This window comes from Eupeodes corollae, chromosome 1 (genome assembly GCF_945859685.1).
Source record: "Eupeodes corollae chromosome 1, idEupCoro1.1, whole genome shotgun sequence".
Classification (NCBI taxonomy): Eukaryota; Metazoa; Arthropoda; class Insecta; order Diptera; family Syrphidae; genus Eupeodes; species Eupeodes corollae.
This window is the reverse complement of record NC_079147.1, coordinates 86411188-86428973: the sequence shown is the minus strand read 5'-3', so window position 1 is coordinate 86428973 and position 17786 is coordinate 86411188. Positions and strand designations below refer to the sequence as shown.

At 34.0% G+C, this 17786-nt stretch overlaps 3 protein-coding genes across 3 annotated transcripts in view; 1 reads left to right on the top strand and 2 right to left on the bottom strand.

The window, feature by feature from the left end:
* Positions 1-2425: 2425 nt before the first annotated feature.
* The window catches only part of LOC129941087 (uncharacterized), a 43181-nt gene continuing 27820 nt past the window's right edge, over positions 2426-17786 (bottom strand). The window contains exons 4-6 of the mRNA XM_056049635.1: positions 12487-12871; positions 3156-3169; positions 2426-3085 (exon numbers count right to left, since the gene is read on the bottom strand). Of these exons, the coding sequence (XP_055905610.1) occupies positions 2510-3085; positions 3156-3169; positions 12487-12871 (975 nt within the window). The 3' untranslated portion in view covers positions 2426-2509. The remainder of the gene's footprint in view (positions 3086-3155; positions 3170-12486; positions 12872-17786) is intronic.
* LOC129953650 (larval cuticle protein A2B-like) lies at positions 9302-10147 on the top strand. Its single transcript, XM_056066973.1, has 2 exons — positions 9302-9418; positions 9488-10147. The coding sequence occupies exons 1-2, from the start codon at positions 9407-9409 to the stop codon at positions 10055-10057; spliced, it is 582 nt and encodes a 193-aa protein (XP_055922948.1). The 5' UTR covers positions 9302-9406; the 3' UTR covers positions 10058-10147.
* Positions 12274-13093, bottom strand: LOC129953651 (larval cuticle protein A2B-like). Its single transcript, XM_056066974.1, has 2 exons — positions 12967-13093; positions 12274-12871 (listed from the first exon to the last, which is right to left on the bottom strand). Exons 1-2 carry the CDS (start codon positions 12976-12978, stop codon positions 12398-12400), a joined length of 486 nt encoding a protein of 161 aa, XP_055922949.1. The 5' UTR covers positions 12979-13093; the 3' UTR covers positions 12274-12397.

Sequence of the window (17786 nt, the reverse complement as noted above, 5' to 3'; positions counted from 1 at the left end):
TGTATGCAGATGATTTTATTATCTACAACTTTTGTGACCAGAGCAACTTAAGTTGCTGGGCCTTACCAATAATCAAAATTAAAGCTCACTTAAATATTTAACTGGGTTTTAAATATTTTGACATACCAATAAACATTTTAATAGTTAGGTTAAGGGCTAACGCTCAGTTAAATTTTATTGTTGGGAATCTCAACTATAAACGGACAGTTAAATTTAACTCCATGGTTTGCACTGTCATTTTGACAGCATACGCAACAAATACTTTTTGGTCACAAGAGTTGAGATTTGTTGTGATTGTTGTCTGCTGATTGTACTTGGCAATATTTTATGAAAAAGTAAGTCGAATAATACTTTTTTGAATATATAATTGTTATGTTCTTATAAATATTCATCATTTTAGAAATGGCTGAAAAACGGAGCAGATCATCAAATTGGACGATGGCAATGAAGGAGCTACTGGTCGAAGCAGCTAGACCACTTGCGGATATAATTGATTCCAAGCTAAATGATGGCAAATCATTAAAATCCAAAGCTATAGCCTGGCAAAATATTGCAACAACGTTTCAGGCAAGTGGCTTTGAATTGACGCCGAAACAAATAAGAGACAGATGGAGCCGCTACAAGATAAAACTCTGTATCGTCATATTTCGAGAATGGTTCAATTTTGTTTTTATAAACTTTTTGCCTCCTTGCTTCGGCCACATCTTCCAAGATATTTAAATCTTCCATTATTGTATCGTCCGAATCCATTTCAAATTTAATTTTAATCAAATGTTTTTGTTTATGTTTGCAAATTTTTCTTATGTCAATTCAATGCTGTCTTGTTGACAGAGAATGTAGTAGATATTGTAATAGAAGGCTAATTAGTAAAAGACGTGTTTATTTTGGTTATTAGTATACACGAAAATTAACTCGCTGTTAAAATTTAACTCAACGATACCTAAACGTGTGTTTAGCGATTTATTATTGGTAAGGCCCGCTGTGTTAACGAAATAAACAATGATTTAGCTAATATTCAGAAATGGGCAGTTTCAAATAAATTGCTTCTTAACCCTTCAAAAACAGTGAGCTGAGACCATGAAGAATTCGCGATGCTCCATAAAAGTTAAAAACAACTTAACAGAACCATTCAATGTCAAAAAAGGCTTTAGACAAGGTGATGCGCTGTCATGTGATTTTTTTTAACATCGTACTTGAAAGAATAGTGCAAAGCTCAGACGTCAACACTAGAGGTACTATATTTTAAAAGTCTGTCCAATTACTAGCATATGCTGATGACAATGACATAATCGGAAGAACTCAGCATGATGTCAATGGGGCTTTTGTATAAGTATTGAAGCAGAAGCTGCAAAAAAAGGTTTAACGGTTAATGCGGGAAAAACACCGATGCGTAAGGGCAAAAGCGTTATGTGTCAGCAAGCCTGTGGGCCTCAGCTTAAAGGTGAATTTGTTAACTTCCCATAGGAAATTATTGAATTAGGTCTGATTTGTCGATTTGAAAATTTTGACGTCCGTTAGTCCGTACGTTCGCGACGACGTTTTTTTCGTCAGCCATAGTTCAAAAACCAGAAGAGATATTAACTTCAAATAAATTAAGTAATATAGGCAGAAAGATGCAGAAAGGTCTCTCAAGAAAATTGTGTGTAGTTTAAAAAAAGGTGAACATTTTGGTTAACCCTAAATATCTCACGAACCAATAACGCTAGAGACTTGAATTAAATTTTATATAATATATTGTAACGTCTTACCAAAGCATTATATTTTTGTGAAAAAATCCAACAAACGTTTTTTATAAATCAAAAAAATTGAAGAAAAATGTTTTATCTCCAAAACAATTTTCTGCAACTAAAAATAGATTTTTAACATCTGGAAAATAAAATAAAAACCTAAACAAAAAAATTAATAAAAGTTGCTAAAAATTCATTATCGACTCAAATATCTATTCAAAAACTTAAGACTATGGCTTCCAACAAATTCCAAAAATAACAAACTTAAAAAACATTACGAAAACTTGGTAAAAATTTACTTTCGATTTAAAAATCTTTTTACAAATTCAAAATATTGTCTTCAAACTCTTTCTGTTTCACAGAAAATATTGTTTTCGATATTCCGTAGTTTTTTTTAAATAAAAATCCAACAGACTGTTATTTCATAAAAAGTAGTACGAACATTTGGTAAGAATTGATGTTCTTGATATCTCCCGACTTAAATATCGTTGTTGAGCAAGCAATTGTTGTTTTGTTCTTTTCTAAAACCTTTTCCGCATATTTGTGGCCCGAAATGATACACACACATTCCCACAAGAAATATGCTGTGTTTCAATTCACTGTGTTCATCAAAAATATGTGCATTTTGAATCAATGAGCCATAACAGCAACGTTGTTTTGAAATTTGAATAGTTATCTTTTTTAACTAATTAAAAATATTGTTCGTATTAAATAGTTTTTTATTAACATTGAATTTCATCAAACATTTGGCATCAGGCAACAAGTAAACTTTTAACAATTCCTTAATGATGGTAGGCATAAGCTGGAGCAGCATATGAGATTGGGCTTGACTTCACCAAGGTCTGGGTTGTGTAGGCAGCTGGTGCATGGGAGTAAGCAACTGGAGCAGCAGCATAAGTCTGAGTGTACGCGGTTGGTGCAGCATAACCAAGATGAGCTGATTTCACCAGAGTTGGGGCAGCAGCATAGGCCACAGGAGCTGACTTGATGAGAGCTGGAGCAGCAGCATAAGCAACTGGAGCAGAATGGACAGCCTTTACAACATGTCCGAGTGGCTCACGGTGGACAACAGCATTGAATCCATGAACGGAGTCAGCAGTGTATTGGACAGTCCTCTTGTGGCCATCGGAATCGATGAGGGAGTATTCTCCTTGGACAAGATCTCCATCACGGGTCTCGATTTGGTTCTTCACATCTCCTGTAGAAGCATCATTCACAGCATAAGAGAACTGGTATTGTGGATGAGGATCGTGAGATTCGTGGGACTTGATCAGCACGGGTTGAGCAGCATGGTATTCCTGGTGAACGGGAATGAGTCCAGCGCTGGCCACAGCAACGAATGCAAGAGCAACAATCAACTAAAATTACAAAAACACAAAGTATTAGAATATTTCTTAAAGGATTATTCTTTCAGTATAGGATTCTTACTTTGAATGCCATTTTTTGATGAAATTAATAATAAGATACTTTCCGTTGAATGGAGAAGTTGCTAATGATACCTAATCAAGATCAAGCATATACCTTTTATACATTTATTCCCCTCTTTAGACACACTTGAGAGGAAAGACCACTTAAACTTGATTTTGTATTTTTCATTGGTGTGGTAGAGTTGAGTAAAGTTTTCAAAATTCAATTGTAAGTTCATGAAGGAAAGTGAGTCAGATGGATTGTAGTAATTCAAGTTCAACAAAATGATATAATATTTATGTGCTTATCTACCTACAAATATTCAGTTGTTGGTATAACTTGGATATTGCTCTCACATTGTAGTGATTTGGATTAAAATATGAAGCTTAATATACAAATTTTGTCAAAGAATTTGTGCTGATTGAAACTAAGGCTAATTTTGTTGAACTACACATATTTTTTTGGAGCCATATGTATGATATGATAATTGATAATAGAAAGTTAAGTTGTCGATTTCAATACCTACCTATGCTTATTATATGATTCAAGACAACAATTTGAGGTTTTATTATCAATTTGCAAGATCTATGCATATACTTAAATGTGATTTATTTCTTTCCCTCAAACTTCTAAAATGTTAAAAAAAGACATATATTTACCGGTCCAAAATTTTTGAAGTTGAGCTCGAAATCGTAGGAATTAAAAATGTCGCAGCAATTTACTCCCATTATAAAATTGTCAAAGACTGTAGAAAGTGTATGAGATATCGATGAAGCACAATAACAAAAAAAAAAAAACTGGGTCTGAATTTTCCAAAAAAAAAAAAAAAAACATATTTTTATGCAAGTGAAATCTTCTTCAAAAGGATTTTTATATCTCTTGTTGGTTTCGATATTTTTTAACTTCCCATAGGAAGTTATTATAATGGGTCCGATTTGTCAAATTGAAAATTTTGACATTTCTCGACGTTTCAAAGTCCCTAGAGTCAAAATATAAGATTTTTAGAAAGATGTCTGTGCGTGCGTGTGTACGTACGTTCGAACGTCCGTACGTTCGCCACGTTTTTTCTTGTCGTCCATAGCTCAAGAACCAGAAGAGATATCGGTTTCAAATAAATTTTTTCATACAGATAAAAAGGCAAAAAGATGCAGAAAGGGATCTCAAAAAAATTGCGTTTGTCGTTTTTTTTACCATAGCTGTTTGAAAAAGATGAACATTTTGGTTGGATCTCAAAAAAATTGCGTAGGTGGTTTTTTTACATTGGCAGTTTGAAAAAGGTGAACATTTTGGTTAACCCTAAATACCTTTCAAAAAATATTGTTGTTAACATTCAGTAAAATTTTGGAAAAAATCGAATTGACAGTTTTTGTACAAAAAATTAAAAACCTAAACAAAATTTAACAAAAGTTGGTAAAAATTGATTTTTGACTAAAATATCTTTTCAATAATTTGAAATATTGGCTTCAAACTTATTTTATTTCACAGAAAATATTGTTTTCGATATTCAGTATTTTTTATATAAAAATCCAACAGTCCGTTTTTTCATAAAAAATAGTACGCAAATTTGGTAAAAATTGATACGAGTACATATAGACAAACTTTTAAGCAGGACATATCGACAGACGGAATGGGAAGTTATCAGTGTGGGTCGCATCCTCTTTTTTTTATATTTTTTTTATTATCTACCAACATTCAAAAGTTTTTAAATTTCCATATAAATATATTTTAATCGATTTTTGACATTTCTCAACGTTTATCAACGTCGAGGTCCTAGAATCTAAATTCTTGGTCTTTTTTGAAAGATGTGTGTTTGTACGTGTTTACACCCATAGTTGTACCTTCAAAATAACGGGTTATCCATTTTGGTGTTTCAAAAATTAGGGCTGGAATTTGAAATCTGTCAAACTAAGTTAAAAGTCTAACATTTTATAAAATGGAAATTTCGCTACTGTAAGTGTTGCTCTGACTGTGTCGATTCCTCGTCGTTCTCAGGAATTAGGACTGTCTAACGACACATTATGGCGTATTCCGCATTTGGATATACAACTTCATTAATATAAAATCCAGCTCAAATAACAATTGAAGCCAGTTGACCATTCACAACATCTTAGATACGTCCAACGGGTGGTTGGACAACAGGGCGGTGGACGGCGATTTTTCGAACAAAATCTTCTTCAGCGACGAGGCACATTTCTCACTCGGTGGGTAAGTTAATAAACAAAATTGTCGTATTTGGTGTTCTGAGAATCCTCAAGTAATTGAAGAGAGGCAATTACATTCATAAAAAGTTACTGTTTGGTGCGCTCTTTTATCCGGAGGTGTGATTGGAGCTTATTTATTCTAAAACGATGATGGAACGAATGTCACCGTCAATTCGGAGTGTTTTGGTCATATGATAACGGACTATTTTTTGCCTGTTATTAAAGACTACGACTTGGAGAATGTGTGGTTTCATCAAGAAGGGTTCTCGTCGTGGGGATATCAGCTGAATATTAAGATCATGCGATTTTACATCGCTGCCCTTTCTTTGGGGGCCTACGCAAAAGACCGTGTTTATGCAGATAAACCTTCAACTCTTGAGCACATAAAAACCAAAATTTTTAAGTTATGGTAGAGATACCGCCCAATATGGGTAAAAAAGTCGAAAATTACCTCAGAAGGATTGATAATTGGAACAATTCGCATGGTGGTAATTTAAATGATGTAGTAAATCACACTTTCGAAACTGCAAATGGATAACCCAGTACTTTGATCGTCCTTTATAGAACTCAAGAATAAGTAAAGATATCGATGCCGAATACACTTTGTTTTGCAGAAAATAACTTCAAGAATAATCCACCAATACATACCGCACGGATAACAAAAGCCTGGATTCATGGGCAAAATGTAAAGCTATTACAATGGCCCCCATATTCTCCTGACCTGGAAAACGTGTGGAGATGGCTTCAAGAAAGGTCTACGAAGGAGGATGGCAATACCAAACAAAAACTGAGGAAATTATTGAAGCCATATAAAACGGTCCTGCTCAAATTATCAGACAACACTGGTATGAATCCATACACCACGATATTTTAATCCATTAAATGAAACCAGTATTTACCTAAACCATACAATTTGTTGTTATTCTCTTTACTTTAAAAGGTCTTACAATTAAACTTAGATCCTGTCATGTGACATAAGAAACCATATGCTTTTTATGGCCTTCTTGAAAAATCCGTCACGAAACCTGTATTTATCAACTTAATCCAAACATTTTTAATTGCAATATAAACTTTATACATACCTCAATCATCCCACATTAGGGTTTCTCCAAAAAACCTTAGGGCAAATAAAAAACGAAAAAAGAAGAAAGTTGATGACTTTTGTTATAATATCAGTTGACCTGAAATATCTCACAAACCAAAAATGCTTAAGCAATTAATTCAAAGAACTGAAGAAAAAATAAATATTTTCCAAAACAAAAAATTAAATTACATTTGAAATAAATTTATAGGACGAAAATTATTGTGTGTACAAATTTTTATAAAAATTATAGTTTCCTTATTTAAAATCCTTACAAAAAACTTATAAGAGTGGTGAAAATGTAAGATTTTAATATTTTATTTCAAAATTAAATGTACAGCTTTATTTATTAAAAACCTACAGCTTAAGCATCAATTTTTAATGCATGCCAGTTTCTGTTTTACGATTGTTTTTTGTTTTTCATTAAATAATTTTAAATTCATAAAAAACTGCACATATTCAATTATTTTTTTAAATTATAATAACATCTAAACACATTGAGTATTATTAAAAAATTAAAAACTAAATTTTAAGAATTCGTTTGACAGTGAAACTTTTTTGGTATAAATGAAGATAAGTACACTGTACATGTACACACTTTCTTAAGTAAACGAATTGAATCTAATTTTTGAATATTAATACATTTCGCTCTTGCAATTAAAATATTGATGCCAGAAAATAAGAAGTGAAAATAAAATCGTACCAACATTATTTTAGTTAGCGGTAATTACGATTAACATAAATTCGAAAACAAGGACATTTACCATGTTTTATTTTTGTTTCAATAATGACATCAGTCTTACTTTCCAAAGTACTCATCACATACCTTCTAAGAAACCTAAAAGTGCTTATCTTGACATTTAATCATTCAAGACACCTTGAAACCTTCATCACCAAAGGACATCTGCGATTTTGTTATTGTCGAATCAAAACTAACCCGTATCATATTTTTAAATGTATAAATAATGAAAACTACGTTCACTTTAATTTTCATGACAAAGATTTCGTGTAAATTTCTATGTAAAATACTGCATTTAGTGTTACCCACTTACAATGGTGATGTACATATCGTCCGTCGCGTCTTTGCTGTCGAAAGACAACAAACAAAAGACCGAATGGAAAGTATAGAAAAATATTCGAAAAGGGTCTCATCTCCCGCTAAACTTTGACAGACAGCAAGATGGATGAGGTGTATATGTAATTCAATGTCCGTTCACGGGGACCTGCCTACTTTTGTAAAAGTGCCACAAATTCTCCCAGGACCAGTATTACACACACAGGATATTTTTCGTCGAACACAAATTTATTTAGTCTTTTCTTTTTTTTTTCATTTTTGTATATATGCCTTTTATTCTGGAAGTTGGAAATACTTTGCTGTTGTTGTTGTTTTTTTTTGGCAACTTTCTAGGCAGAGTACAGTATGGACCATGGTTTCGGGACAACGACAATTCGGTATGGTTTAGATGTCAACAACTTTTGATATTCCAATCCGCTTCAGTTCAGTTGTTGTTGTATGTGTAGTGAGCGTGTCCCACAGGAGGGGGGCTATATACAACATTCTATACGAGTATTACAGGAAGAACAACAATACAGGAGGTATCGTATCGGAGAGTATAGGTACGTGTTAGCTTCTGTTAGCCTGACATAAGCGGTGAAAATTTAAGATTGATCACTCGCCTGGAGAATTTTGTGTCATAAACCCAAAAAAAAGACGTCCATTGTCAAATAAGTGTAAAAAGTAATTCTTTTAATTATTATTATTCCATGCAAACCATTGGATTGAGAGTGGCAGCAAATTCCCTTGAGTGATGTGGTTTTCATTCCGGCGGCTGTTTGTTAATTTGATTACGGCCCAGAAGGTTCTTTTGATAAAATATAACCGAAATTCTGCCTTGAGCGTGATATTTTAGTGGCTGGTAGGTAAGAGAAGAGTATAACATACAATTCTCAGATGATGTGAAAAACAAAAATAGGTAAAGGTATTTTTACTTTAAGATTCCTACCCCAACGAATTAAAAGTTTTAGCTTTAAGTATCATGTTTTTCTTAATGGTTTGCCGTAAGAAAATTAATTTAGTGTTGATATCTTAAGAAACAAAAATCGATATGTTTATTTCATTACAGGAGGAAGATATGTCATTATCACCCAAAAGTCTGCCACTTTTCATGCAATTTTCCATGACTGGTTTAAACACTCGTGGATGCGTGTCTCAATAACTTATCAGGCTATTTTATATGAAACCTCTTATTGGAAAATAATAAACAAGTAGGTACTATTAAGTAAGTACGATGGTCTATTATGTTAGAGATCTGGGAAAAACTATAGCCTCTATAAACTCAATAAGAGGCGCTTGGGAAGAATTAACAAAATCTGAAAAGATTTATTTTTATCAAAGTGATTCTCAAATACACCTTTATGTTTGACATAAAATTGAAGGTCCAACTCATTTCACCACAAACTGCCAAACAGAATGTGTTCTATATTACACGGTAAGGCACCGGATTCCTTACATCTGACATTTATTTGTACATATTCGATCAACTCAAATTAAAATAATGTTATTGCTAAAAAACTTCTCACATTATTGACCTTGTAATATAAGCCAAGGTATGCGTAAAGTCAAAGAAAGTAAACTAAGTTAATACGAAAAGCGCTCAGCAAGGCTTATTAAACTATATGAATGCAATAAGCAATAACCCTACAATAGCACCAACAACAACTATGTACTATACGTTGTCTTTTCGTTGAACTTGAATTTCTACAATCCATCTGACTCACTTTCCTTCATGAACTTACAATTCAATTTTGAAAACTTTATTCAACCCTAAAACACCAATGAAAAATACAAAATCAAGTTTAATTGGTCTTTCCTCTCAAGTGTGTCTAAAGAGGCGAATAAAAGTATAAACGGTATATGCTTGATCTTGATTAGGTATCATTAACAACTTCTCCACTCAACGGAAAGTATCTTATTATTAATTTCATCAAGAATGGCATTCAAAGTAAGAATCCTATACTCAAAAAATAATCCTTTAGAAATATTCTAATATTTTGTGTTTTTGTAATTTTAGTTCATTGTTGCTCTTGCATTCGTTGCTGTGGCTAGCGCTGGACTCATTCCCGTTCACCAGGAATACCATGCTGCTCAACCCGTGCTGATTAAGTCCCACGAATCTCACGATCCTCATCCTCAATACCAGTTCTCTTATGCTGTGAATGATGCTTCCACCGGAGATGTCAAGAACCAAATTGAGACCCGTGATGGAGATCTTGTCCAAGGAGAATACTCCCTCATCGATTCCGATGGCCACAAGAGGACTGTCCAATACACTGCTGACTCCGTTCATGGATTCAATGCTGTTGTCCACCGTGAGCCACTCGGACATGTTGTAAAGGCCGTTAATTCCGCTCCAGTTGCTTATGCTGCTGCTCCAGCTCTCATCAAGTCAGCTCCTGTGACCTATGCTGCTGCTATAGTAAAATCAGCTCATCTTGGTTATGCTGCACCCACCGGATACACTCAGACTTATGCTGCTGCTCCAGTTGCTTACTCCCATGCCCCAGCTGCCTACACAACCCAGACCTTGGTGAAATCAAGCCCAATCTCATATGCTGCTCCAGCTTATGCCTACCATCATTAAGGAATTGTTACGAGTTTACTTGTTGATTGATGCGAATATGCCAAATGTTTGATGAAATTAAATGTTAATAAAAAATTATTTATAACGAAATGATTTTATTTATCTATATAACTATAACTCTTTCATGGACAAAGTAGGAAGCTGTAGATTGTTACACGTGAAATTGTATTGTTCAATGGTTATTCTTCAAAAATTAGAAGTAGCCAGAAATGTAATAAGTTGAAGAAGCTAGGCAAACACCTTCACTCTGTTGAAGCTTACTTGACATAGATGAATTGTGCCAAAAATATGAAAAATGGTTTTAACATATGATCTTAAAATCTCATAAGCAACAGAAAACATAATTAAATCCCTGCGTGGTTCGAAATTTAAACAAAAAAACTCCCAAAATGCCTCGAAATAAAATTTTCATGAGACTTCTCAGTTTTTTTTTAAAGAATTTAATTTGTTTTGAAATTAAGGATGATGAATAATGACTTAAGCTTATTTATTTGAACAGAATCAAAAGTTTTAGTAAGACGATTATTATCTAAAATATTTACAGTCTTATTTAATAGAATTCGCTAAACAGATGAATAGTTATACAGTGAATAAGGATTTATGTAGGCTCTATGTAACGTTGCAAAAATTCCTATTTATAAAAAAATCTGCTATAAATTTTAGTTATACAATGCTTATATCAAAAAAAGTGCCAAAAGTACTATAAAATCTGCTAGTTGTCATAGCAACTAAAATATAACAAAATAATTCCAATTATTTGTATGATATTCTCTTTCGAAAATCTATATTTTTTTTAGATTCTTCGTTTCTTCGGCTCACGAGCTAAACTCGAGAGGCATTATTGTTTTTATTTTAATTTCAAAAAGAGAGGAGAGAAATCAAAATGACATTTACGAAATAATAATAACAATAATTTCCTTATGTAGGCTCTATTCAACCTCAAAACGCGTTTAGCTTATTATGGGACTATGCAACCTTGTATAAGTTTTATAAATAGCATTTTTGTGTTTAGAGGCATTATAGAGATAACATAACTTTATGTAGGCTCTATACAGCGTTTTTAAATAAGACTGTTACTCTATAAAAAAATGTTTGTTGGTACAAATGTTCGAAATCAATGCTATGTTAAATACATAGACTAATAATTTTTAGCCCCTTAGATAATCTATCATTCTTCGATTTTCGAGTAGAAGTTACATCTAGTAATCGTGGATCTAAATCGACGAAGTGAGAACTCTTGTATTATTGTCAATTAGTAGCTCGGTGCTTCTCTAATGAAGGGCCTACAACACCGACGTCTTGGTCAAAACGTCACCATCGTCACAGACATTACTTCTAGGTAGTTAAGGACTTTGTCTACCTAGCTTCCGCTATGAACACAGAAAACAACACCAGCGATGATATCAAGCAAAGAATTACTCTTTCAAACCGCTGTAGCAACCAAAGTTTGGCTATATAAGACCTTCATCATCCCCGTCATGCTTTAACGTGCAGAATCATGATCTGTAACAAAAGCACCTTGGGTCGTTTCATAAGAAAATTTCCTCGCGTGATCTACGTTCCCGTATGGATAGAGGGTAAGTGGACGAGAAGATGGAACGACGACCTGTATGGTGACTAAGACTTAGCCAGAAGGATAAGAGTCCAATGACTGAGATGGCTAGGTCACTCAGTGCCCATGGGAACTAATCCTCCGGCCCGGAAAGGACAGCACAGTAGAGGAAGACCGTAGATCAGGTGACTAGCACAAGTGAAAAGCGACATCAACTAACTTGGTGTTCGAAACTGGAGACATTTAGACAGAGACTGAGCTACATAGAGAAGTTTGAGACCCTGGTTCATACAGGACTGTAGCGCGACCTTACGTTAGTATGGAAGGAAGATATAAACTCTTCGTTATACGTTCGTATGTTTGGAGTGCATTTGCTCGTCCTCGAGTTCTGTAATAAGGATATCGACTTTACACAAATTGGTTTACAAGTGATGATATCAAAAGATGCTGAAATGACCTTCCGAGGTTGACCCAGAATAACTCTTGAACCATTATCCTAGTGATTTCAATAACATTTTTAACGGTTTTAAAAAAATCGAAGTGTCAGTGTTTTTTACAAACAAATAAATCCTAACAAAGACACAAACAAAAGTTGTTAGAGATTACGTTAAATTCAAAATATGTTTTCCACTTCAATCAGAAAATAGAAAATAAAACAAACAAATTTCACCTATTGTACGTTTTTTATTATTTATACCTAAACTATGATCACAAATTAAATTTTTATTCAATGGCCGAAACAGCGTTTGTAGTCAGTCTCCAAGCAGAAACATTTGCGATTCAATGTTTTAATGATGAGCGACAGTGATAACATCAGGGCCAGAAGCAGATGAAAATGCCACACCAGCAGTTGATGGAGATAGAGATGGAGTCTTACGAACTGCACCACTTGTGACATCAGGAACGACACCAACAACTCCATCGTCGACACCTTTCACCACCATCAATGGCTCACGACGGACAACAGCATTAAAGCCATTAACTGGATCAGCCATATACTGGACTGTCCGACGAAATCCATCGGCATCGTTGAGTGCGTATTGGCCCCGAACAACATCACCGTCACGAGCTTCAACTTGTCTCTTCGAGTCCCCAGAAATGACATCTTCCACATCGTATGCAAATTTGTATTGCGGATGCGGATCGTATTCCTCCTCGGCCTCGTCCAATACCGGCACCGGTTGATGGGCGACTGTTTTGACCTCGACTGGCAATAAGCCAGCTCGCACCACCACCGCGATTGAGGCGAAAAGTACAACAAACTATAAATAGAAAGTTAAAAATTAAGATTTTAAATTTTTTAAAATTGTGATATCCTTTTAATCCAAGTAAGAAACTAAAAATGCCGACGGCGAACCTTGAATGTCATTTCTGAGAAAAAGTTCACTGCGAACGCTTTTAGATTGTCCTCCCTTTACTCAACACTAAACACTGAATACCAGATCCGCAGCAAGGTACACGTATTTATACCCATTTCGATGTCGCTGAAATTGAAGAAGAAAAAAATAACAACAACGGTCCTTCATTCCTAACCCTTTTGTTATCCTTTTAATTTTTTTGTTTTTTATAAGTTTTTATGTCTCGGATGCATCTCATTTTTTTCGCATCTTTTATGTTGGATTTTTATTTTGCTGAATGGAATCTGGTCATCGACTCCAAAGAAAGGGAAACTTCACTTCAATTGCATCTTGTCTGTGTTTTTTCTTCTTGCATCGCATCATATTAAGATGCAATTGTTAGCCAGGTGCGTAACTGTGAGCGGATCATCTCAACGTCTCCGTCATCGTCGTTTTCGTCGTCGTTGTCGTCGTTAGTGGCAAGAACAAAAACAACAAGCAAAATTGCAGTAGCACTTGGTCGAGGATGTAAGGAACAAACAATGCACCGCTCGCTAAAACATTTTGGTCCAGCAGGGAATCGACAAAGAACATTTTTCCTGTACCATTTTTTGCAGACAACATTTTTAGTTAGCGAGCGAGTGAGGACGGATCAGAAAACAAGAATGTTTAAATATTCTTTCTGGCGGGGATGTGATGGCAACGGTGATGCAAGTAACAACACATTACCGGCCTTGAATTTGATGGAGCATCAACTGGATTTTCACAGCAGACTTGTAGGTCCGCATGTTGGTTGTCTTCTTTTTTTAGATGCAAACACTGCACAGTGCTGGATCAATATCATCTGCTTGAATGAGGTTTTTGTTTGTCTTTCAGCATCAGGTACAGTATGTTCAAGAAGCAAGTGGTCAACAATTCTCCAATTTTTTTTCATTCAGCAACATGTTTCAAAGGCCATTATTGCAATTTTAAAGAAACCTTAAAGAAAGTATATAAGAATTTTTAAATCTTTCGTTTTATTTGAGGTATAATTTTGAATATTATAAAACACCCAAAAATACTTTTGTAACATTTTATTTTTTCAAAAACAAAAATTACTTAATAGAAGTTGAGGTTTTAGTATGTTTCATAATGCAGTAGCAAAGATGAAACAAAAATTCAATTCTAGTTTTAATAATGTATATTTTTCATGAACCTCGATATTTGACTTTAGGAACTTTTATATCCATCAGGATTTTTATTTAAAAAAGTAAGTAAAAAAACACTGAACTATTTGTTCGTACATATATTTTGAGTATTCTTTGTGGTAGGATTTTAACAGAATTTTTGAAAATCCTTCTCACGTTTTCTTTTAAGGAAAAATATAATATAGCAAATTCCTAAGTCAACGGTCTTAGTCTAGTCTAGTTTCATTGGTTTCAATGCTTATAATAAGTTGTAAGATATTTGTGACCCCTTCTCATCTGGCTGTAATAAATAAAGCCTTCATTCGTCCAAAACCCTAAAATAACTTTTCTTCTTCTTCTTTCTTTTGGTAAGAATCCAAAAATAAGATTTGAAAACTATATGCTACAGAATTAGGGGATTATCCATTTTGCGGTTTCAAAACTATTGGCCCGGAATTTGACATCTGTCAATCTAAGTTGTAAAACGATATTTTTTAGTTAAAAGTGTGACATTTTTTAAAATGCATCGCTTAATTAATTTTTTTTAATTCATTTTTATTACTTCAATCTTAAACTTATCTTGAAGCTAGACAAAAATTCATAACACTAGCCTAATTAACCATAATTTACAACTCACTTAATGGTCCCATACCGGCACTCTAAGTTAAACACTTAATACTAATGCCTTTTGGCCCTGAGATCTTTTTTACTTCAATTTATATTTTATTTATTTTTGTATTTATTAGAAAATTAAAAAAAAACTGATATCGATATCTTATTTTATTTTTACTTAAAAACTACTTAAAATAAGGTCCTTAATATAAAACTTAAAACTAACTTAAACTGCCTATTCTACCTACAAACTTCTCAAAACTAGAACAACCACAGTAGCAAATCTAACTATCTAACATTTTGTTGTTCATATTTTGTTATCTTTTCATTTTATTTTTTTTTATTCCATGTTTTTTTTAAATGTTTTTCTTATTTTTGTTTGTATTTTTTTTTTGTTTTGTATTTTTTTTCTATTTCTTTTTGTGCCACCATGCCTATTCTACTTAAAACTAAACCCTTAAACTATAAAACAAGTGTGTAAGCCGGCCAAGGTTTAAAACCCCATCCCGACTACCCACTATCAAGTGCCGATTGAAGCCACCATAATTGGTTCTCCTGCTTCACTCTATCAGTTCGGTCCCGTTCGGACACAGCCCTACTGAAACGAAGGAGCTCTGCTCAATCTGACGTGGTAGATTAGCGGAACTGCCAATCTATCCTGTATCAGACCGCATCTATCAAAAAAGAGGAATGCCTCTGGTGGAATGAAGCCGCTCAAGCGTGCACTTTCAAAATACTCGTCGTTCGGATGGAACGCCTTGAAAATTAAATTGTTGGTCGAAGACATAGCTCTTGCAATGTGACCTTGAACGAGTTTTTATCACGAAATTGTCAATTCTTTTCGTTCGAGTCCCGTTGTAAAGGACCTCGTTGGAATAGTAATGCACGTAAGAAGATTCGGCTGTTCCATACAAGCCGATACAGCGTCCCAAACACTGCCGACACTGGAAAGGGGCAACGTTGAACCACACACGACAACCATAAACGATCATCGGCCGTATGAGGGCCATGTAGCAAATAACTTTCACTCTGGGGTCAAGCTGACTGCTAAAAAACAGCCGTTTCGTCAAAGCGAAGGCTCCTCTGGCTCTGGTCAGAGCAGCATTTATATGTATGTTGAAATATAAACACTGATCTAACCAGATACCGAGGTACTTCACTACACTTTTGCTCGCTTATGGCTGCCTGTAAAGATCATCGATGACCATCTTGCGCCAATTCTTACACGTATCCCTCATGGCCCTGGCCAACGGAGTCCGGAACAGAATTATCTCCGACTTCTGGACATTTATTCTCAGTTTCCAGTCGTCACAATATGGCTGAATCTTGTCGAAATCCCGCTGCAAGAGAATTGTAATAACCTCAACCTTTCGGGCCGTTCTGTACGTAATTAGATCGTCGGCGTACGCAATTGCCTTTGTAAGACCTCCTATCAGATCGCTGGTGTAAGTGCTGAAGAGAATTAGCGAATTCACCGCTCCCTGTTAAAGACCACTTTTAATTGAGAATGTTGTGGTAAAAGTTACATTGCCACTTTTGACAACAAATTTTCTACCGTTAAGCATATCATAAAGTATATACAACAATAGCTTGCTTATGCCAAGCCAGCTCAGTTTTAGGTTAAGACCTTCTAACCATACGGTGTCAAAGGCCTTTTCCAAATCAACCAGAACAGCACCTGTGCATTGTTGTTTTGATTTATTCCATTGGATATCAGAAACGAGATTAAACGCAGCATGAATTGTGTCATGACCCGCCTTGAACCCGAACTGAAGTGTTATCATGACAAAGTGCACATAAAATTAAGACTTTATATCATTGATTATCAAAATGCTATTTTATTCAAAATCTAATATAATTAAACTAATATAGTTTCAAGTGCAACCTCGATTTTTCAATCTTGTCTTCTTAAAAAAAAGTTGCCCAGTGTCTCTGCCTGCAGAAGTGCACAAAGCATTAAAATTCTGACAAATTATTTAAAAAATCATGGTACTTTTTTTTAAAAGGGATTTTTGTTTACGAGTATATATAGTCCTCAAATGTGTTTTGAGACACCAACGGGATACACACAAGAACAGACTCTTTAGGTAGGTAAAATAACTACGCCGATAATCCTGACACGATTGATGATCTGGAAAATATCATTAGACATCCCGATAAGTTAGCGACTACAACAGTCGTGGAAGTTATATGCAAGAAATCATATTTAAATTATCCATAAAGAAGATTATCATTCGAATAAAGTACATTTCATGTCAATTTAAAAAAAAAACTTTTTGCTTTATTCCATTTCAAAGTTTTATACCTCTTAAAAAAAATACTCTTCACACATCAAACTATTTTAAATGTAAATATATGTCTTTTGCAAGAAAGTAATAAACTCATTCAGGCTTTGAACAAACAAATCTAGCAAAAGTTAAGATATTTAGCAATTGAAGTTTGGTATTTGATTATCAAAATTCTAATTTGTTTAATGTTCCCACCAGATAAGAACGATTGAAATTTATAAATAAAACAGTTGTCATTTGTTAATTAGAGAAAATGGATTGCATTATAAAACAAAAAACAAATTTTAACTCATGGTTATTTTCTATACTCGACTTTAAAAATGATTATTTTAAAAAAATTAGGTTTTTTGAATTGAACTACGAAGCAAAACATATTGTAAAATAAAGCATAGTGTTTTTTTATGAAACTTCGACTTGTTTCTGAAACAACGCATTTTCCCTAAAAGTTAAGGTTTGTACATCAGTTCTTTCGTTTTCCTCCTAATTAATTATATTCGTTGTTTTGTTACTCATCTGAACGATTATTGGTAAAGTTTGTGTAGGTATATTTAAATAAAACAGTTTTATAAAATTTTTAAATTTTAAGTATATGAGCACAAATATAAATTTCTGTTGATGCCAATTAGTATTGCATTATATCTGCATTTAACTTAATTTATGAACATTTTGAATTATAATGTCATTCTGATTCGTTTCTTGTTGAACATAATTTTTGAAAATATCATGCCTCCAGGAAACGAGTTTCCCTTATAGTAAACTAGTGCATTTTATACA